The sequence below is a fragment of the Haliotis cracherodii genome, unplaced genomic scaffold, assembly GCF_022045235.1.
Source record: "Haliotis cracherodii isolate W230 unplaced genomic scaffold, xgHalCrac1.p SCAF_7, whole genome shotgun sequence".
Taxonomy (NCBI): domain Eukaryota; kingdom Metazoa; phylum Mollusca; class Gastropoda; order Lepetellida; family Haliotidae; genus Haliotis; species Haliotis cracherodii.
In genome coordinates this window covers 36871080-36893383 of record NW_027266330.1, presented here as the reverse complement: position 1 = coordinate 36893383, position 22304 = coordinate 36871080, and the positions used below count along the sequence as shown (strand labels likewise).

The following is a 22304-nucleotide window of genomic DNA, read 5'->3' as shown; positions in this document are numbered from 1 at the left end:
CTTTGTTACATCTCACAACAAGACTACGTCAATGGGTCTTTGTTACATCTCACAACACGACTACGTCAACGGGTCTTTGTTGCATCTCACTACAAGACTACGTCAACGGGTCTTTGGTACATCTCACTACAAGACTACGACAACGGGTCTTTGTTACATCTCACTTCAAGGTTACATTTGTTGCATCTTACAACAAGACTACACCAACGGATCGTTGATACATCTGGCTACACGATTACGTCAACGGGTCTTTGTTACATCTCACTACAAGACTACGTCAACGGGCCTTTGTTACATTTTACTTAACGATTACTTCTGCTGTATCTCATAACAAGAACTCCTGTTTATGTTTCAGATTAAGATATGACTGGCGATGCTGTTGGGGGCTCCACAGCCAAGAGGAAGATCGCTTTTGCTGTGGTCCTTGTCGTGTGTCTGGCTGTCGCTCTCACTGTGGGACTCGTCCTTAATTTCCTAAAGGAGGAAGTACAACCAGCCGAGTAGGTGCCTCAAACCTATACTAACTCCCCTGTCTCCTTCCGTCATTTCCGCGGTCCTTCAAATATATTCTTTCCCACCTTTATTCCCCAACACGTCTTTCCCCTTTCATCCTCATTTCTCTCCAACCCTTTTCCCTTCCCAATTTTACCTCCACTTCTCTCTCAATCTCTTCTGTTCATATTCTTTCCTTCACCCCTTCTCTGTGCCAGCTTTTGACCCCATCTCCTTTTCCTCCACTTAAGTCGTTACTCGTTACTTTCTCTGTCTCTCACTCTCCAGTTCCTGTTCACGGTCATGTCTACCGTTTTGTCCCTCTCCACCGATTCTCTCTCTCTCTCTCTCTCTCTCTCTCTCTCTCTCTCTCTCTCTCTCTCTCTCTCTCTCTCTCTCTCTCCGTCTCTCGCCCCTGTCTCTTTCCACCCAATGCATGGCCCGCAGGGATTCAAGGTAAGTATATAGTACCCCAACAACCCATGCTTGTTGTAAGGCGACTAAATGGATCGGGTGGTCAGCGACGGTGACTTGGTGGATTGCATGTCAACGTGTCAGAGTTACCTGGATCGTTGCTCAAAGTATCAATGGCCCGGCCTTTGTATACGAATGAAAGGAAGATTACAAGTGTGTTGCCCAGATAAATCGTAGATTTTTAAGTTGTTGTCAGTCACTGAATTGTTTGGTCTAGACTTGATTATTTGCCGCCTCATATAGCTGGCATATTGCTGAAAGTGGAATTAAACAACCTCCAAACAAAACAAACAAACACTAGCGAAGTATTCTGTGGATGGTGAGTAAGATCCTCAGATGTTTACCGGGTAACGATTATTCTTGCAATGTCTGCGTTTGGTTGATTCGTTTCAGGATCGGCAAGCGTTCAGATGTCATCGTTGATTGTCATCCAGAGTTTGACACTACGGAAGAGAAGTGCAAAACAAGGGGGTATGTAGTTGGATTCGTCAGTACGATACCGTGTCATTTGTACATCATCTCGACGGAGAATGTAAATTTAGAACAAAATGTTTTCTATGGATCTCTTGTGTGTCACGAAAGAAGTAAAGACCTGCATCACTCCCACACAAAGGTGAAACCGCCTCCGTGTTGCAGTGGCTGGAGTGTCCGCTCGGAGAGCGGTAGTTATGTGTTCGAATCCCGGCTGCGTCAAACCAAAACACTTTAAAAGAGGGTACTTGCAGTTACCCTGCCTAGCGCTCGGCATTGAGGTGATAAAACAATGACTGGTTGTCTCGGAGTCAGTATATTGTGTCTGAGTGGGACTTCCAGGTTACAACTGCGACATAGTATCTCATTGGGCTAGCACTATAAAAACCGGCAGAAGTCCGCACTAGTACACGCAGTCACACACACATGAACGTCGCAATATAAGTGAACACGTTAAACCTCATTTCCCCTCACATCATACTGAGATGACAGGCAGATCCAGAAAGAGGGGATGGATCGGGGAGATGGGGGTGCATCGGCGAGAGGAGCTTTTTTCGAAATCGGGTATGTTAAAAGTAAACGCAGAACCTTGTGGTTATATATTTTCTGCCAAATTGTACGATTACTAAACGCGAACATTGCCAAATCACGAAAACCAAACTTACTTTCCTGAAAGCATTATATGACTGAGCTACAGTTCAAGGTGGCGTTATGTCACGCGTTCACACTAATAAAGACCAATAATCCATTTGGACTCTCCTTCCGTACAGCTGTGTATGGGCACCGGTGTCTGAAGAGCGCGCCCCCAAGTGCAAGTTCCCCGCTGCATATGGCTACAGGATTGTGGGAGACGTGAAGGAGACACCGATGGGCATGCGCATTGAACTGGAGCGGACGCCTCATCCTCAGTACCTGACTGGGTCGGCGTCTATTGACAACATCTACCTCGACGTGGAGTTCCAAACCGACGCCCGCCTCAGGTTCCGGGTACGCTGACGACTTCGTCATAGACACTTTCTGGAATACGCTAATGCAATGATGTTTGTATTAGGCTATTGGAAGATTCTATATGCTACGAATGTTGCCGATTGGTATACACCCATTGGTAATATACTTACACAGTCAAACACCCATGTGTCGAACTTTGATGTGTCGAACGTACTGTTGTCTCGAAGATAAAGCCTGGGCGTGTTCCTTCTTTTTTCATCACTTCCAGTGCACTCCCCTTTAGCTTAATGTAAATGTAGAACTTTTATGAGCTTACTGTCTATCAATAATTAGAAGGGGGCACGGGAGGCCCAGTCGTCTAAGGCTCCGCGATTCGCTGTGCAGAGTTGCGTCCCTTGGGCAGTCCAGAAACCTATGATTGTGGGTTCGAATCCCGGTTCGCCCCAATTATGTTTCTAGGTTTGTCAGCACCATACCAGTGCTCGTGGGTTTCACCTGCATCACTTCGGGCTTTTCTCCAAAATTGAGCTGACACGCCGTGATATAACTGTTTAAAGCGGCGTTAAACCAAACTCACTCACTCACTCAGTAGTATCGGTAAGAGGGGTTCTGCCGCAACTCCACTGGCGCCAGATTTATATACCTATGCTGCTACTACAGATGGAATTTTTAATGCAAAAACGATGATGCGATTCAACGATGGTCATGAGATTCAGCTAAATTGACTCTAGCTCACCATCACCTGGAGTCAATCAATGCTTCTGTGATATAAATGTTTATAGGTAATAGGGGTTCTGCCGCAGCTCCACTGGAGCAAGATTTATAACCTATACTGCTACTACATGACCTGGGTTTTCTGGCAGGGGGGTGACTAACACACTTTTTTGTTTGGATGGGATATAAGCCCCGAGTACGATCCCACTATTTATTATCTTAGTTAAATTATGTGCCTTGCCCACATCACATATGGTGGGGTAATGACGATATTCAGTAGCCACTTGATGTTGGCTTCGACCATAGTCCATTTATTATCACCGTTTACATGTGATTTAATGATAGTAAGCAATCTATTTTTAATCTCCAACCCGTTCTTTGGTTTTGGCATGGAATAATTGACGTGCTTGTTGTCTCCCCTGTTCTATAAACTTTTTTTTCTCGTCTTCGCTAATACCACTGGTCGTACGAGAATTGATCGAATCTCCTGCTTCATTGCATTGTATTTGGTGAGTTCCGACAACACTAAACGAAACTCCTCCTCGGATATCTTACAATCAGCCATTGCTGTTGAAATATGATCCTCAATGCTGTTCAACTTTGCTTCGGCGAGTATCCTAATACTACCGTGTTTTAATGCTTTCTTTTGCAACCTACGAGAAATGAATTTTATTGCTATTCCTGCCAGATCTGAGACTCCTGTGGCTATTTCTATGCCAAGTACGATAGGTGCGGCGATTATAGTTGATAATAAACCAACACCGGCTACACCGAGTCCCATAACAGCCGTTACAATTCCGTCGAGAGCATACACGGCTCTGCGATACTTTTTATACAATCCAAGTCTAAACTCCCTCTCCTTTTCTATTTGATGTTTTATGTCGCTTATTTGATGTAATTGAAATCCATCAACAGTATCCATCTTTTCAAATGCTTCATTGAGCACCGGATATAAATTCATAGAGTATATTACGGTCATATAATAGTCTTTAATTGGTCTTGCTTAAATGTTTTGAGAGTATACATCAACCTTATCAAATGAATATTATACGGCATGAATATCTTAGTGAGAGGTATACTACCATTTTTAATAATTTGGACCCCCTCAAGGGTTGCAACGGGTGATGCTCCAAAATGAATAATACTGCAACGTTGACGTTGGTGTTTCTTTAGCCATTTAATCGACAGACTTGGTAATATTTCGAAGGCATTTTCCGGTGCATCTCCGAACAAGACTTCAATAATAAGCGTAGAAATATTAGGTATTTCACTCAAGTTCTGTTTACTATCATTGAATTCAGTAACCAAATTTAAACTAACATTTTTTACTGCCGTACCACTATATAACATATGACCTGGGTCTTCTGGCAGGGGGGTGACTAACACACTTTTTCGTTTGGATGGAATATAAGCCCCGAGTACGATCCCACTATTTATTATCTTAGTTAAATTATGTGCCTTACCCACATCACATTTGGTGGGGTAATGACGATATTCAGTAGCCACTTGATGTTGGCTTCGACCATAGTCCATTTATTATCACCGTTGAGAATAATATTGTATGAAGTGTTTTTATGGAGTCTACTTACGTCGACACCCTTAAATCTCCTAGATTACCTGTGAATGTATAACTTGCCATCGGTACCGGGTTTACCGAATCCTTCTGTGTCTCTGAGATCGGAAAGCGCAATTGTATTACATTGTCTGAGTGTTCCAGGGCCTGATGAATCAACCATTATTTATAATATTGAGTGTTACACTTAAGTATCCTATATGTACTGGTTGGTGTTTTACATCTAATACAGAAATTTTGAGGTCTGAAATAATACCACGCTTTAATTTTTTGTATTGTAATGTTGAGAAAGATTCTGTTCTACGGCTATTGTATTTTTTATCTTTGACTGGAATAGATCTGAGTAGAGTTGAAGGACTTTCTAGTTGAATATTATCTGTCGTGCTTATTTGATCAAGATGGATGCACAACTCTTTATAGGGAACTAAATCGGGTGATGTATCTCCATGAAATGTTTTGTTGGTTGGTACTGTATATAATCCTTCTTTTACAAATGCAAGTGTTTCTGCTAAGAACCATCCAAAAGTCATTTCCTTTTCTCCAGAGTTCAAAATCAGCATCCCATTCGACTCATTTTGTGTGAGACTAACTCCCAAAGGCTTAAAAAATTAATCATTGAGTGAGCATACGCTGTAATACCAATCAGGTATAATAATGCGTTCGCCAATAAGATTGTTTTCAATTATCCTTACCCCATTATTTCTTTTCATAGCATTTATATTGGTCCACTGCGGGTAATGCGTTACATCGCATAGGGGACTTCAAGTTGTCCATCCGAGTTATCGATAGTATGAAGCAGTTGAATAGACTGACCATTTGTTATTCCCGGGAGTGTAACATACACATTGAATATACAATGATACTATATCATAACTTAAATATTAAATCAACTTATATTACAAATCAGTCGATTTTAGTAAGTGCCTCTGGTGCTATTTTTTTTGTTGAATTCCCTGATATCTTTGAAAAATACAGGTTCACGGTAACTAGCGATAAAATGGTGCACGATTGGTTTCACAATCCGATGCATTTTTGGTAGAATCAGTTAAACTTTGCCATATGGTGTGCCACAACAGGATGTGGTGTATCTCTTTATGCCCCAGGATTTGAACTAAATAAGTCTGTTTTATCATTACACGTGTACTATCAGATAAGACGTATACTTAAAGAAATTAGTGCCCCATTACCACAGGATCGAGCATGGAATGCATCAAATAATCCGTACAATAGGTGGGCATTCGAACGTATTTGTCAGGAATTTAATATTTCTACGAGTAAAGATTGGCTTATTAAAGGACTTAACCATGGTCTAGGTATTCCGTACAGCGGACAAAAAACTGTTAAAGACAAAAGCGATGATTTAGTTAAAAAAACTCATCAACCATTCGATTCGTTTAAGTTGTTACAGAAAAACAACCTTTTTGTAAAATTGCATAATCTTAATCATGGCTGGAAACTTTCGAGTAACAATTGGAGAGGTTCTCGTATGAGTTTTAAGGGTGGTTTGGCTTATATTGTTACAAAATTTGTACAAGTGAACGATACCGCAAACGCTTGGAATGAATTTCTTAATGATAAAACAGAAAAAAATTTTACTAACCGTGGAGTTGTAAGAGTTAATGAATCAATAAGAACTTATGTATGGGCAATTCTCGGTGCACAATCGCAAACACGAACGGTAATAATCGGTTCTGGGACGGCACTCGATGCACAAAAACAGTTTGTTGCAAACGTGGAGGATGCTATTAATTCACCAGTTGACATATCATCTTCTATAAAGCATTATCAAGATGTATTACAGTACGCTCAATCCAAAGTAGACTATGTTTATGTGCCGGGACTATACATGTCTCCGAGTAATATGGAACTTAAGATCGGTCAAGTGATAGGCTATAATAATAAAATTGTTATTGCTACCGATCAACAAAAAACAGGTATAAATTCAGATATTAACACCGTATAAATAACGCAAACAAACACAGGCAAAACGGGAATAGTCAAGCCACAGTCACCACAAACATCTACTAACGCACAACCACAAGTGCCACCGCATATTGCCGCTAAAAATCAACAACATATCCATGAAAAAACAGCACTGATAGTAGGTGGAGTCGCGGCTGGTTTACTCATGATTTGGTTAAATAGTCTTTAGCCAATATGTACAACAGCCCTGCAATTGCTACGATCAGTGCCCACAAGTTTTGACTAAGCCAAGTGGTGGTCTTAGCTAATAAATTCAAGAGCCAGGAAACTATACTCCCTATTATACCGGGAAGTGCAGACGCGGCTTTCCCAGCGAGCTTTGCCAGTGCTGAACCTAATGCTTTTAAATGCTTTTTTATCCACTCTTTTATACCATCCGACCTAGGCGGTGCACCACCTCCTGTACCACCAACGGTTAACGCGAGAGTCAAAGTTGATATAATAAATCGCAATGCGGTTAAAATACTGGCAATGGTTATTCCTTGTTCTCTGAACAATGTTTTGATATAATCGGCCAGTGTAGTGTCATCGTTGAGGACTTGATTGAAAGTTTCTCGAATTCGACCGATTTGTGAACGAAGTGGCTTTCTATTACTGGAAGCCGCTTCGAGGCTGGCCGATCTTTCGTCTTATAAGTTACGCAATCTTTCTGCAATACGACGTCTACTGAATTCATCACACGCCTGTTCAAGTTTTGTCTTCTCATAAGCTATATGCTTGTCGAGTTCGGATATTGGGAAAAAACTTGAGGTTCAAACTTGAATTCAAACTAATTAGACATTAGTTCATATGTATTTATATATCACAATGACTTATGTTGTCAGAGAGCTGAAAGCTTTAGCAAAGCAACGTGGTCTACATGGATATTCTCGAATGAGAAAAGCTGAATTAATCGATTTACTCGGTTTGGAATACAACAAACCCCAGACTGTTAGAGAACTCAAATCTCAAGCAAAAAACAGTGGGCTGAGAGGTTATTCTCGAATGAGAAAAGCTGAATTGATTGCTTTACTAGATAATGATAATAATCAACAAGATGATGTTGATAATAATCAACAAGATAAAAAAACAACAAGAATTAAAATTTGTACCCACATCCGCTGGCATTGGTAAATATCTAAGAGGTTGGAAGATGGATATTAATTCCAACATGGATGTTAATGCTGTTAAGCCCATCATATCAAGCAAAATTAACGAGGAGTTAGATGATTTACATAGTATAAAATACCAGCTGATGATTAAAATGTCATTTAGTAAAAGTAACGCAGATGATAGCACTGAATATACCGAACCATATTTCTGAAGCAATCAAGAAGTTATAACTGAATCCGATACTATAAACGCATCATTAGATACATCAATTCAGAGGATACAGGAAACTTTAGAACGCTGGACTAATAGAGGTTCGGGTTGCGGTGTGGATAAAATCGATAGATTATATTTAGATATAGCAAATTATATGCCCTTCAAAGGTGGATCTTATATAGATTTACCCCAGTGTTATAAAAAGAAAAAAGCCATAATTAATGTAAAAAATAAATCCGATGACTGTTTAAGAATGATGATAAGATTTGCATTGTTCCCCGTAGATTCTAAAATTGCAAATAGACCTTCTAGCAATCCCCAAAACGATGGACTTAACTTCGACTCAATCTCACAAATTGATAAGGTGGAAAAGCAAAATAATTTAGCTATAAATGTTTTCGGACATTCTTCTAAAGGAATTGTTGTACACAGGATAAGCTCCGCTCCAGAACATATTCCCAGAATCAATTCATTTCTGATCGAAAAAGATGGAAAATATCATTATACATGGATAAAGAGTTTAAACAGGCTATTATAAGATCAAACTAAATATAAGGGAAAGAAATATTTCTGTGAAAGATGCCTGCATGGGTACAGCAGACAAGATCTATTGGAAGCGCATAAAGAAGACTGTAGAGGTGTTGGACAGACCGCTATCAGGATCGATATGCCTAAAGAGGGGAAAAATATATTAAAATTTGAACATTATTGTAATCAAATGCCAGTACGGTACGTCATTTACGCCGACTACGAAGCGCTTATCAAACCTATAGGAAATACTGAACACAATAATCAAGATAGTAGTTTTACGTACAAAACTCAAGAACATATTCCTTGTGGGTTTGGATATATAGTTGCAAGGTATGATGTGAAAACAAACCCGCCCGTGATTCACAGAGGTCCCGATACAGCATGAAAGTTCCTAGAATATCTACAAAATGAAGAGAGGATAATCAGAGAAAATTTATCACGTAAGAAACCCATGTATATGACAAGGGATGATTGGAGGGCCTATAAGAGGTCAACGAGTTGTCATGTTTGTAATAAACCCCTGAATGGAGATTCTGTAAGATATCATTACCACGTCACGGGTAATTATCGGGGAGCCGCGCATAACGAGTGTAACTTGAAACTAAAAATGAATTCTCGACCAATACCCATCCCCGCTGTGTTTCATAACCTTAGGGGATACGATTCACATCTCATCATGCAAGCTATCTCAAAGACCGACGGCGGCTTAACGTGCATTCCTAATAATATGGAAAAATACATATCGTTCTCGTTGACTAAAACTACATTATACGTACAAGGATGGGAAAGCCAGAATAAAGCAAAGTAATGGACTTAGATTCATAGACTCCATACAGTTTCTGTTATCTTCCGTGGACAATTTAGCTAATGTGAACAATCCCAATGACTTTGCGATAACAAATCAATATACCGATAGGTTAACGCATCATTTTTTGTTGAGAAAAGGTGTATATCCTTACGAATATATGGATGATTGGTCTAGATTCAACGAAACTAAATTACCACCCCTTGAATCATTCTATAATAACTTAACAGAATCTAAAATAACAGATGCCGATTATGAACACACTCTGACGGTGTGGGATAAATTAGGTTGTAAGAATTTAGGTGATTATCACGATCTGTACTTAAAAACCGATGTACTGTTACTTGCCAATATATTCGAGATATTTAGAAAGACATGTTTAAAACAATACGGTTTGGACCCGGCATGGTACTATTCCAGTCCCGGACTATCGTGGGATGCATTGTTGAAGAAGACCGGTGTAGAACTAAAACTACTCAACTTACAATATGCACTTGTTTATTGAGAAAGGATTAAGAGGTGATATATTGATGGCAGCGAAAAGGTATTCTAAGGCTAATAATAAATTAGTGGAAGGATATGATCCGAGTAAACCCGACACACATATATTATATCTCAATGTCAACAATTTGTATGGATGGACTATGAGTCAACCTTTACCCATGGGTGGTTTTGAGTGGGTCGATGATATCGAAGTGAATAATATCCCCTCAGATTCCGATAAAGGGTACATACTAGAAGTTGACCTGGAATATCCAAATTCGTTACATAAAGACCATAACAGTTATCCGCTAGCTCCCGAAAGATTAATGGTTAATAAAGATTGGATGTCGGAATATCAACACTCCTTGATAGGTAATACAAGGTTAGCTAACGTAGAAAAACTCGTACCAAATTTGATGGATAAGACAAAATATATAGTTCACTACAGAAATCTCCAGTTATTGTTGTAGCCATTATATGTGCATATGTATTATCCCAAATAACATAATGACACAGGCTAGGGTGTGAGGTCTGATTAATTTATTTTCTGTCATGATAAACCGACACCCCGGTGAATCCCACTGGGGTGTATTTGAGTGGCCACAATCCTTTGTAAATATATCAAATCCCTCGTGAAAATCTGGTGTCGGTTTATCACGACAGAAAATAAATTATATGCACATATAATGGCTACAACAATGGAGCCCCCAGTGAGGATCTGTTGACGACTGATGTTGGGTGACAATTCCAGTGATCCAGTGATCCAGTGACCATCCCAGTGATCCAGTAATGGACTGCATACCCATGTGAATACGTGGTAATTATGAACTATTTGGGTGCAGAATGTTATCAACAATGTACCAAGATTCACGCAATCATGGACTCGTTTCCAAAGCTAGCTATGAACAATTGCTTTAGTTCTGTCTCATCAAATGTGCATTTGTTCTATTGTCAGCAAAAAGTCATAATTGTGTTATACTCTACAGAAGATGCATCTTATATTTCTTTGAAAATTCAAATGGTATTCCCTGTCATACTGTGTTACTGATTGTACACTGCAGTGTTATTCCTGTGTTGCAACACACTTTTTTCTATTGTATATTCAACCATGGTGCCATTACTGACTCAGTTAGGTGTGTCAGTTTGTTGAGTCTTACCCTGAAGGTCACTGTAAACTGTTTTTCTTTCTTTATTTGTGTTGACTACATGTACCCGGATACACGTGCATTAGCGCTGCATGGTATTTCATTGTGATGTGTATGAGTGGTGTGCTTTGTGTTTACATAAGATAAAATTATGTAGATAAAATTTAAATACTTGCTTAATTAATTAAGTGTGTAGGCATTCATCTTAGGCATTATGCATTAACCAAACCAAAACAGGTTAAACATAAACCTAGAATGACTCTGTGACTGACTTACGACGTATATTTATCAACACCCTGCACTCACGGCACCTTGCACACATCTATGCACCAAGATAGTATAACAGGTGGTTCTGGTCGTGTCCAACTTATATTCTCATTAGTGTCGTCAAACCAGGTTTGCTTTCATCTCCCTCACTCATTTTATGTGACTGAACCCTCCTACCGCATACTTTAGTATTAATTGGTAGCTACACATGTTCATATTCTTTTCCAGGTGATCAACTCAGATGACTTTGCTGCTTCACTTGGTTATATCAAGTCTGCTTTACTGCCCCCTTTTGGGATAATACATATGTACATATAATGGCTACAACAATGGAGTCCCCACTGCCCTTCATGTCGTTTTCAGCTCATAATGTCTTCTTTTTAGCTATAATCATATTCTTGTCTATTTGCTTCTTTCATCGTCACATACATACTTAGTCACAAAGGTGACAACAGCGCTGGCGCCATATTGCACTTTAGCTTTTTGTCTTAGTGACACTTGTTAATATAAACTCTTCTTAGAACATTTGTCCGCGATCAAATCCACTCTGTCCAATATGGAACTCAGTAAGGAGGAGTTGGGTAACATGGTGAAACTGTTTAGAAAGATGGGGATGACACCTAAAGATGATACTCCAGAGGGTTTAAAGGATTGGATACATGGAATGTCTCAGGAGGAAGGTATTGCTATAAAGATGGAAGACTCGTCTGATACCTCACAGCTGCAAACAAGTCAAAGCCATCCGACATCAGTGTCTTACCAGCATTTCCCCAGATTACCATTCTTCAGTGGAGAACATGGGAAAGATACAGAGTATGATCTTTGGAGATATGAGGTGGATTGCCTCATGGAGAGTAAGACATACAGCCCCGATGTAATATTGCAAGCCCTTCGCAAATCACTTAAAGGAGAAGCAGCTTTGGTTTCCATGAAATTAGGTCATAAGGCATCTATTGCAGAGTTGTTGTCCAAATTTAAGAGTGCTTTTGGAACATTACGGAGTTGTTCCTCCTTGTTATCAGAGTTCTACAGTACCAGTCAGCATGATGACGAGGACGTGGCAACCTGGAGTTGTAGGTTGGAGAGGTTATTGTTCCAGCTTACTGAACTAAAGCACGTCTCACAAGAAGAACAGTATGATATGCTAAGGTCAAGACTTTGGGATGGTCTACACTCATTGCTTAAGAGTCTAGCTGGATACAAATACGATGCTATATCCAATTTTGATGAATTTCGACTATGCCTCCGTGAACTTGAGTTTGATCTGAACCATGGGAAACGAGACACACCCAAGACCAGGCCCAAGTCTGCAACTGTGAAGATGGCCTCGACAACTGAGACTGCCAAAGAAAGAGACCTTTCGGAACTAAAGGACATGATGAAAGAATTGAAAGCAGAAATTTCAGAGATGAAAGAACAACAGACACAGATGTCTGCTCAGGTACATCAGTGTCAGTCATTTATACATCCCAATCCACCAAGCTATGAGGACAGACAACACCAGAGTGGTTCATGGAGAGGGAGAGGCAGATATCCCAGACGTAGAGAGTGTGGACAAAAGGTTACTTGGAGGGGTGCACAGTCAGGGGATGCCCCACAGGGTACGGCTGCACCACTGTATCAGCCCCCCAGCCCACAGCAGTCTCAGCCGACAGGTGGACGAACCAACCTCAAGGAAACACACCTATTTGCTACAGATGTGGATATCCAGGCCATTTAGCCTATGGTTGTTGTGTCTTATTGGATCATCAGAGGTGCCCTTTAAACTTGCCCGGGCCTATGGGGAGGGGCTACCATTAGGCAATTTTCAACGCCTCACACACAGGCAACTGCCTCAAGGATTAGTAGGAACTTCTAATGCAGTTGAAGTTTACATTGAGGACATTCCAGTGTGCGCCCTTCTTGATACTGGAGCCACTGTATCAATACTCTCTCAATCTTTTTATGAAAATCATCTTTCTCATATACCATTAGTGTCTTTGGATAAGTTGCTAGATATTGAATGTGCTGGTGGTGAGCAACTCCAATATCAGGGAATTATCGATTTTTCAGTTAGGACTCCTGGAGGTGGTGTTAATGAGGACACTGTATCTTGTCTGTTCCTTGTGGTATCTGACACCAGATACAATGTAAAGGTACCAGCTTTACCAGGCACAAATGTGTTATCACATTTTCTTGAAACATGCAGAAACCAAAATGGAGATAGGTTTTTACAGAAGGCCAATTTGCATACCCCGTGGTACTTAGCATTCAGAAGTATTGTATTACATGAAAAGGAATTGTTGAGAAACCATTGGAAACTTGCTTTGGTTAGGAATGCAGACTATAAAAGTGTTGTAATCCCTAGTAATAGCACCACAGTCATCAAGGGCCAACTGAGCAGAGGGTTAGCATATCCTCAGGTATGTGCATTGCTACAACCAACCATCAGTTCTGCAGTACCACATGATCTTGACATTGTCCCAACTTTCATCCAATACAACCCTCAAGGACAAGATACCATTGAAGTGCACATCTCAAATGTCACTACCAAGGCTGTTGTCATTCCGACTCGGGCTATTTTATGTGAGCTGCAACTGGTCACAATTCAAGATCTACCACCTGGTCGCCCCGTAGACTCTGACACATTGATTGATCAGATAGAGATGGATAAGGAGGGCCTAATACGTGATCAGATTGAGGAAGGATTAGACACCATACTCAAATTCAAGGACATCTTTTCCAAGGCAGATGATGACTTGGGTCACTCAACACAAGTTCGGCATCGGATTGAGCTCTATGACCACACGCCCTTTAAGCAGAGACATCGTCGTATTCTACAAGCTATGTTTGATGAAGTTAGAAGTCATCTACAGCAGTTGCTATCTGCAGGTGTAATAAGACACTCACACAGCCCATGGGCATCCAATGTAGTCCTTGCTAAGAAGAAAAATGGAAAACTCAGGATTTGTATAGACCTCAGGCAACTGAACCGCCGAACCATCAAGGATTCCTACGCGCTCCCCAGAATCGAAGAAATGCTTGATTGTTTAGGTGGTATGACCTACTTTTCTGTCCTTGACATGAAGAGCGGCTACCATCAGGTAGAGGTGGAGGAAGATCATAAGCAAAGAACGGCGTTTACAGTAGGTCCTTTAGGGTTTTTTTTAGTATAACCGGATGCCCTTCGGCTTATCCAATGCTCCAGCTTCTTATCAACGACTGATGGAGAAGTGCTTAGAAGGTCTGCACTTGAATATATGTCTGATCTATATTGATGACTTGATCATTTTCTCCAGGACATATGATGAGCATGTCTAGAGGCTTAAGCTTGTGGTCCAGCGGCTGCAGGAATGTGGACTTAAGCTAGCTCCCAAGAAATGCAAGTTTTTCAAGAGAAAGGTCAAATACGTCGGGTACATTGTTGCAGCTGATGGCATTGAAGCAGATCCTGAGAAGATTGACAAGATTCGTCAATGGCCTACGCCAAATACACCAGAACAAGTTCGACAATTCCTGGGGTTTGCAGGCTATTATCGAAAATTTGTCAAGGATTTTTCAAAGATTTCAAAGCCTTTATCTGAACTACTGCCAAAGACTGCTTCCAAGAAGTCAAAAGCCCAGAAACTGACCAAACATGAATGGACATTGGGTGTTATGCAGGATCGAGCTTTTAATGAGTTGAGGATAAGGTTATCAACACCGCCAGTGCTTGGTTACGTTGATTTCTCGAAGCCTTTTGAACTTCATACTGATGCCAGTACCCAAGGTCTCGGTGCAGTACTGTACCAGGAACAGGAAGGTCACTTAAAGGTCATTGCTTACGCCAGTAGGAGTTTGAACCGTTCAGAGAGAAACTACTCAGCACGTAAATTAGAGTTCTTGTGTCTGAAGTGAGCTATCTCTGATGAGTTCCACGACTACCTGTATGGTAATGACTTTACCGTAGTGACAGATAATAATCCGCTCACATACGTACTAACTACGGCTCGACTTGATGCTACGGGTCATCGTTGGTTGGCAGCCTTGGCAAGCTACAACTTTTGCATCAGATATAGACCAGGCAAAGAGAACGTGGATGCAGACACTCTGTCCCGGCTGCCCACTAAAGACCACAATACCGAGGTTGATCAAATCACAGCAGATTCAGTTCGTGCTATCTGTGGAATGATCAATGTAAACAGCTTGGTAGAAAGTCTTTGTATGTCCACAGATGTAACAGGAGAGAAGGAAATCAATGTGGACGAAGATCAGTGTAACATGAATGCTAGTGATTGGAGACGTGTGCAAGCTAGAGACCCTTGTCTTGCAACCATCATTGAGGGACTGAAAACAGGATCAAGCCTGACAGAAGGTCATATATAGGGAACTCAGAGATGACAATATTGTTGAAGAACTACGACCACTTCAGAATCAAGAGGATGTTCTCTACCGTGTTGTTCAACAGCATGGAACTGAACAGAAGCGTCTTGTTCTCCCTTCACCGTGTCGAGCAGCAGCTTTACGAAGTCTTCACGAAAATATGGACACCTAGGCAGAGACAGGACAGTTTCTCTCCTCAAGGAAAGGTTCTACTGGCCTGGTATGACCAAGGATTTTGAGATTCACATACAATCGTTTGGCAGATGCATGAAGATGAAAGATCAACAAGGCCTCCACAACACCTTATCATCCCATGGGTAATGGAATGTGCGAGAGGTTTAATAGGACATTGTGCAATATGCTTGGAACACTTGAACCTGAAGCCAAGAAGGATTGGAAGACCCATGTTGCACCACTAGTGCATGCGTACAACTGCACACGACATGAATCTACTGGACACTCTCCTTTCTATCTCATGTTCGGTCGTCATCCCAGACTTTCTATATATCTGGACTTTGGACTGGACATAGAACCTGTCACCACGAGATCAATTCTCAAGTATACCAAGACCTTTCAGGAAAAGCTGCGTAATGCCTATGACATAGCTACTAGACAAGCCAAACACTCTCAATACCAGCAGAAGTCCTACTACGATCAGAGTGCAAGAGCAGCTGTATTAGATGGGGGTGACCGTGTCCTTGTTAAAGTAATAGCTTTTAACGGTCGTCACAAACTAGCTGACAAGTGGGAAGATGACATTTACATTGTCACAAGCCAACCAAACCCTTCTATACCAGTGTATGTTGTTGAAAAGGAAAACGGAGGGGGCAGGAAGAAGACTCTTCATAGGAATCTGTTACTGTCCATTGGTTCTCTTCCTAGACCAGAAACATCTGCTCCTGTACCCAAACCACGGAAAAGGAGGTCTAGCCCACGTCTGCAACCTACTATGAGAGATACAGCATCAACTGATAATGATCAAAACACCACCGCAGAGAGTGAAGATGATGACTTTGTACTGGTCCCCATCTCTTCATCCGAACCGTCAGTTTCAGCTGCAGATGCAGTTGATAGGCCAGCTGAGGTTGAGGCAGATATAGATAGTACTGCTGTGGATGATGAAGATGCTGAGGACCAGTCACAGGAAGTTGCTCTGGATTTGGAGCAGGATGTGGGTGCATCTTCAGTGGTGGATAGTTCCAACAATGATACATCTGACAAAGCACAGACATCACAGGAGGACGAAACATCTGAAGTTCTGAATTTACCTTCAGAACCCGGGATAACACAAGATGTTAGCGTACCTCAAGAGAGATTGGTCACACCACCAGTACCGTGTCCAGGACATCCAGTCGTTCCAGGACTAAACCACAGTGGCTGACCAGTGGTGAATATGTGATGTCAGCAGCTATACCAAAACCTGATTGGAAGTCCAGAGCAGAGTACCTCACTTCAATCGATGCTCAGTGGTATTCTGACGAGTGATCCTGGACAAGTTCAAGACACTCTTCTTCACCTTATCTCAGGCAAATGATAAGGACATCATTTAGTCCCAGGGGGGAAGTGTGTGGTAGATAGTAGTTCTGTATATATTAATCATGTTTTATTAATTAGCTTTTAATTTACTATGTATGTTGTCAATAATGGTATTTTGTATATTTCAGATATTGCAGTAATCAAGAATTATTTATTGTATTTCTCATTTCAGGCTGCATACTTTAGTAGTTGTAAGTCAAGTATTATCATTAAAGCCCTATTCTAATGTCATGTTTTACTTAGTGGGTCAGTCAACTGCTTGGTGGTCAATCAGAGTGTAAACCCAGGCGTCCTCTGGATTGGCTAGTTTTAAATCTCTGTTTCCCACTTCCAAACCCCTTTGTTTTCACCCTGCACTTGGCATTAATGCTTCAATGTGCAATGGACTGGAAGAAAGGATATACTTATATAAAGGTTTTCACGAGGGATTTGATATATTTACAAGGGATTGTGACCGCGACAGAAAATAAATTAATCAGACCTCACACCCTAGCCTGTGTCATTATGTTATTTGGGATAATACATATGCACATATAATGGCTACAACACTATATCTATCGTTAGGTATGAAACTAAAGAAAATACACAGAGTTCTAAAGTTTGATCAAAGCCCTTGGATGGAGCCCTATATAAGATTGAACACAGATTTAAGAAAGATAGCCACCAGCGATTTCGAAAAGAATCTATATAAGCTCATGAATAACTCAGTATTTGGTAAAACTATGGATAATCTAAGGAAGCGTGTTGATGTTAAATTAGTCAGATCTAATGAGGAAGAAAGACTCAGGAAACTTATAGCCAGTCCGGCTTTTAACAGAAGCAAGATGTTCGATAACGACTTAGCTGCGTTGCAAATGCAGAAGAGTAATATAAAATTCAACAGACCGGTGTACGTTGGTATGAGTATTCTCCACTTGTCAAAACACTTAATGTATGACTTTTATTACAACGAACTTAAGAAGCAATACGGCGATAGATTCTTTGCCTCTCCTTGGTGCTAAAGATTCGGAAGTCACAGATATCATTTTAATCGCATCGGATGGTTTCTTCCCGATTAATCTCGTTACTTCATTATTCAGCGCTGATACAACAGCTGATAATCGTGTCACCCATTCGGTTGATCTCAATCGTTCGGATTTCATTTCGATCCCATACTGATAGCCAAACAAACGTTCCACTAATGTCCTGTTAAATCTTTCGACGATAACTTGACTGTGGTGGGCCTCTCTTTCACCACGCCTGATTTCGACATCGTGCTTTGTTAACAGTTTAGTTACCGATCCCATAAACTCGCGACCGGGATCTACTTGAAATAGCTTAGGCCAGTTTAGTGGTCCCCGTTAATATATGCAGCTCAGTGCATTAGCTACTTCTGTTGAATCTTTCGAGGTTAATGGCTCAGCCTCCTTGTAGCGACTAGCCACATCCACTACGGTTAAAGGGTATTTATACGTTTTGCGTCTTACTTTATCATGGGGAAGAAACAAGAGGGCAGCCTGATAAACTTCATTCGTTGTAAAAATATCAAACTTCTTCTTCGGGATATAACGCGGTGCCGGTAGGTATATTTGCCACATCGCTTGTTTCTTTAACCAATCCTTGGTCACATCTTTAGATACCTTAGCCGCAGTGGCTAATTTTTTAATTGCTCCTATACCTTTCCAATATCCTCGTGGACTGTAGTAAATTTTATTCATTATTAATTAATATTGATGTTTCTTTTAATACGAATCATGACTATCGTGGAATCACATGATCATTTTTACATAAAAAATTCCCTCTGTAGTAGCGGCATAGGTATATAAATCTGGATCCAGTGGAGTTGAGGCAGAACCCCTATTACCTATAAACATTTATATCATAGAAGCATTGATTGACTCCAGGTGATGGTGAGCTAGAGTCAATTAAGCTTAATCTCATGATCATTTTTACATAAAAAATTCCCCCTGTAGTAGCAGCATAGGTATTTAAATTTGGCTACAGTGGAGTTGCGGCAGAACCCATATTACCTATACTACTCACTCAATAATTAGAAACACGGTAACTAGCTCAACAACCATTTCAAACCTACACACGTGTGCCCCACACATGTACTATGCTCCTGTTATTTTCCCCCAGTTCTATCCCAAGAATGGCACAAGATGGGAGTTACCGGATAGCGTTCTGAACATTACGTCTCCTAGCACCAAGGCGAGCGAGACGTCGCGGCTGTACAACGTGACCATCGTGGATGATCCCGTGTTTGGCGTCCTCGTCACCCGGACGTCTGACAACCAGACAGTGTGAGTCAGAAAAGGCAAACCTCTACACATTGGTATTGTTGATTAAACACGTTTCATACAAACGTCAAACATGTAGCTGTTATTTTAGCAACTGTACCCAACTCCATTCTTCTATGAATTTGGGAATAATCGATTCCGACTGGTCATTCAGAGCTTTCAAATCGCAAAAGGCCCAAAAACTAAATTACCTCTTTCTCTGTCATGTGGGGTAGTAATATCGAAGCCTCATCTGATGCATCTCCGTATCCAACTGTGGTCTATGCCTAATTGCATCATGTCCAGTTCCTAGGCAGTTACACCCTAATGCATATATCTCAATGTCTCCTCATCCGTCTCCAGATTCAACACAACCCTGCCAGGATTCGTCTACTCCGACCAGTACCTGCAGCTGACCACCCGCCTGGCGTCCAACAACGTGTACGGCTTCGGAGAACACAACCATCGCCAACTGCGCCATGACCTCAGCTGGAAGACGTGGAGCATCTTCACCAGGGATGTCGCGCCCGTTGTAAGTCGTAGGTCTGCTAAACAACGATTGTTCTAGTTTATCGTCTACTTGCGACAGCTTTAGCTCTATGAAAGCTCTGACTTACTGTATCAGAGGATTCTTTTCAGCTCTAACGTTTGAAAGCCACAACCATGGACAAACCTAGAAACATAATCAGGTGGAACCTATGGTGGTCGAGAGGGGCAGCGAAAAAGCGAGAAAGCGATAACACGAGACAAAGGCTAACCATACTAACCGGGGTCCGAACCCGTAATCATAGGATTCTTGTGTGCCAAAGGGACGCAACTCTGCACATCGAATTCCCAGCTACGAGTTCACAGTATTTTGTGTCTGCACAACTTAATGTGAACATAATTAATATCTATGGAACACATGCAGACTTATGTGACCAAGGGACGCAACTCTGCACATCGAATTCCCAGCAACGAGTTCACAGTATTTTGTGTCTGCACAACTTAATGTGAACATAATTAATATCTATGGAACACATGCAGACTTATGTGACCAAGGGACGCAACTCTGCACATCGAATTCCCAGCTACGAGTTCACAGTATTTTGTGTCTGCACAACTTAATGTGAACATAATTAATATCTATGGAATACGTGCAGACTTATGTGACCAAGGGACACAACTCTGCACTGCGAATTCCCAGCTACGAGTTCACAGTATTTCGTTTCTGCACAACTTAAAGTGAACATAATTGATATTTATGGAATACGTGCAGACTTGTGTGACCAAGGGACGCAACTCTGCACTGCGAATTCCCAGTTTCGAGTTCACAGTAATTTGTTACTGCACAACTTAATGTGAAGATAATTAATATCTGTGGAATACGTGCAGACTGTGCCACGAAGTAACGTGCGTGTACAGGCGTTCGTGACACGCTATAACGCAGATATGTAACGTTATAATGGGGCACACTACTTCCAGGACGGGTGGAACCTGTACGGCGCTCACCCCACCTACATGAACGTGGAGGACGGCGGTAGTGCCAACATGGTCTTCCTCAAGAACAGCAACGCCATGGGTAAGAAAAACAATTTCTATGAATGATGAAAATATTTTATATTCTGATCAGAATACAGTAAACTACGATTATACCGAACTCAAAGGGACCACTAATTCTAATTCGTTATAACCGTAGTTCGTTATAAGTAAATGTACGGAATATATACAGCAAACAGACAGGATCAAAAAATATTTCTTTATATCCGTCAGTTCGTTATAAGCGTGATCGTTATAACCGTAGTTTACTGTAATGATTTTTTTTTCCATTACCATCAAACACCAAATTAAAATAAGCCCTGATGTCAAACACACAAGTGACACGACTACCGGAGTACACGCTTAAGAAATAGGGGTTGTTTTGAGGTTCAGCATATATCAAACACCCATACTATCTATTATAAACAAACTCACTCTAAAATTTTCATTATTTTAATAAGAAGAAATCCAGGGACGTTTTATGGTAGGAAAGCCCCAACATTCGTCATTTTAATCAAAACACAATATTCCCGTGATAGTTGCCACATTCCGAATATCTCTTTATGTCCAATGGAAACAATGAAATATTTTGTCCAACGTTTTGTGTTAATACATATCCAATGTACGTCGTAAAAGAAGAGGGAAATGTATATTTCGTATGGGATTGATGTTAACTACTACTCACCAAGGTGTGACTGATTGACCGTGTGCTCACACTATCGACCACATATTCACCTCCAACGCGTATGATACTGTTTAGCAGGTCGCCCTGTTGATCTACTTAATGTTTAACAATTCACTAACTCTCAACAGAGGTGTTCCTTCAGCCGTCTCCACACCCGGCCATCACGTTTAGAACTATCGGCGGCGTCCTCGACTTCTACATCTTCCTCGGCCCCTCACCTGGGGAGGCAGTACAACAGTACACGGAGGTAACTTAACCTAAATTGTCGCTTACTCCTGTCAGCGGGGTAGCCTAGTAGTTAAAGCGCTCGTTAAGTCAGAAATGAATCCCCACTTTTTTACAATTTGTGATTCCAATTTCTAATATTACATTTGATGTCACTGTAGTGCTATATTGTATGTATGAACAGTGTGATGAAAAAGATACCGTTTATTCACATTTAGTGTTATCTTGTATATAACTTTGTGTATTATGTTATAATATGATGCTTATGTCATGTGTATAGGCTGTGGGTAGACCTGTCATGCCCCCCTACTGGACGCTGGGCTTCCACCTCTGCCGCTGGGGCTACACTAACATCACCGACCTAAGAGTGGTCATCGACAGGAACAGGGAAGCCGGGATACCATATATGAGTAATAATAGCAATAATGATGACGACAACGATGATGATAGTAATAATTATGACAATATTGCTGATATTTTTATTGATGAAGACAATGATGACAAACGTGATAATAATTAGTGTGATGATGATGCTAATAACGACGTTGTT

General features: G+C 41.0%; 2 protein-coding genes across 2 annotated transcripts; both read left to right on the top strand.

Moving 5' to 3' along the window:
• The first annotated feature begins 1948 nt into the window (after nt 1-1948).
• On the top strand, nt 1949-22274 carry LOC139448851 (sucrase-isomaltase, intestinal-like). The gene is made up of 7 exons (XM_071230376.1): nt 1949-2001; nt 2208-2424; nt 19187-19350; nt 19690-19858; nt 20791-20887; nt 21658-21776; nt 22035-22274. The coding sequence occupies exons 1-7, from the start codon at nt 1949-1951 to the stop codon at nt 22272-22274; spliced, it is 1059 nt and encodes a 352-aa protein (XP_071086477.1).
• LOC139447822 (uncharacterized) lies at nt 11748-12911 on the top strand. The gene has a single exon (XM_071229305.1). The coding sequence runs from the start codon at nt 11748-11750 to the stop codon at nt 12909-12911; it is 1164 nt and encodes a 387-aa protein (XP_071085406.1).
• Nucleotides 22275-22304: the final 30 nt, after the last annotated feature.

Bases quoted from the DNA above. Each gene is read 5' to 3' on its own strand.
- LOC139448851 (XM_071230376.1), top strand. From the start codon at position 1,949: ATGGATCGGGGAGATGGGGGTGCATCGGCGAGAGGAGCTTTTTTCGAA. The intron at 19,859-20,790 runs GTAAGTCGTAGG...CACTACTTCCAG, and splicing joins CCAGGGATGTCGCGCCCGTT to GACGGGTGGAACCTGTACGG. The intron at 21,777-22,034 runs GTAACTTAACCT...TCATGTGTATAG, and splicing joins CAGTACAACAGTACACGGAG to GCTGTGGGTAGACCTGTCAT.
- LOC139447822 (XM_071229305.1), top strand. From the start codon at position 11,748: ATGGAACTCAGTAAGGAGGAGTTGGGTAACATGGTGAAACTGTTTAGA.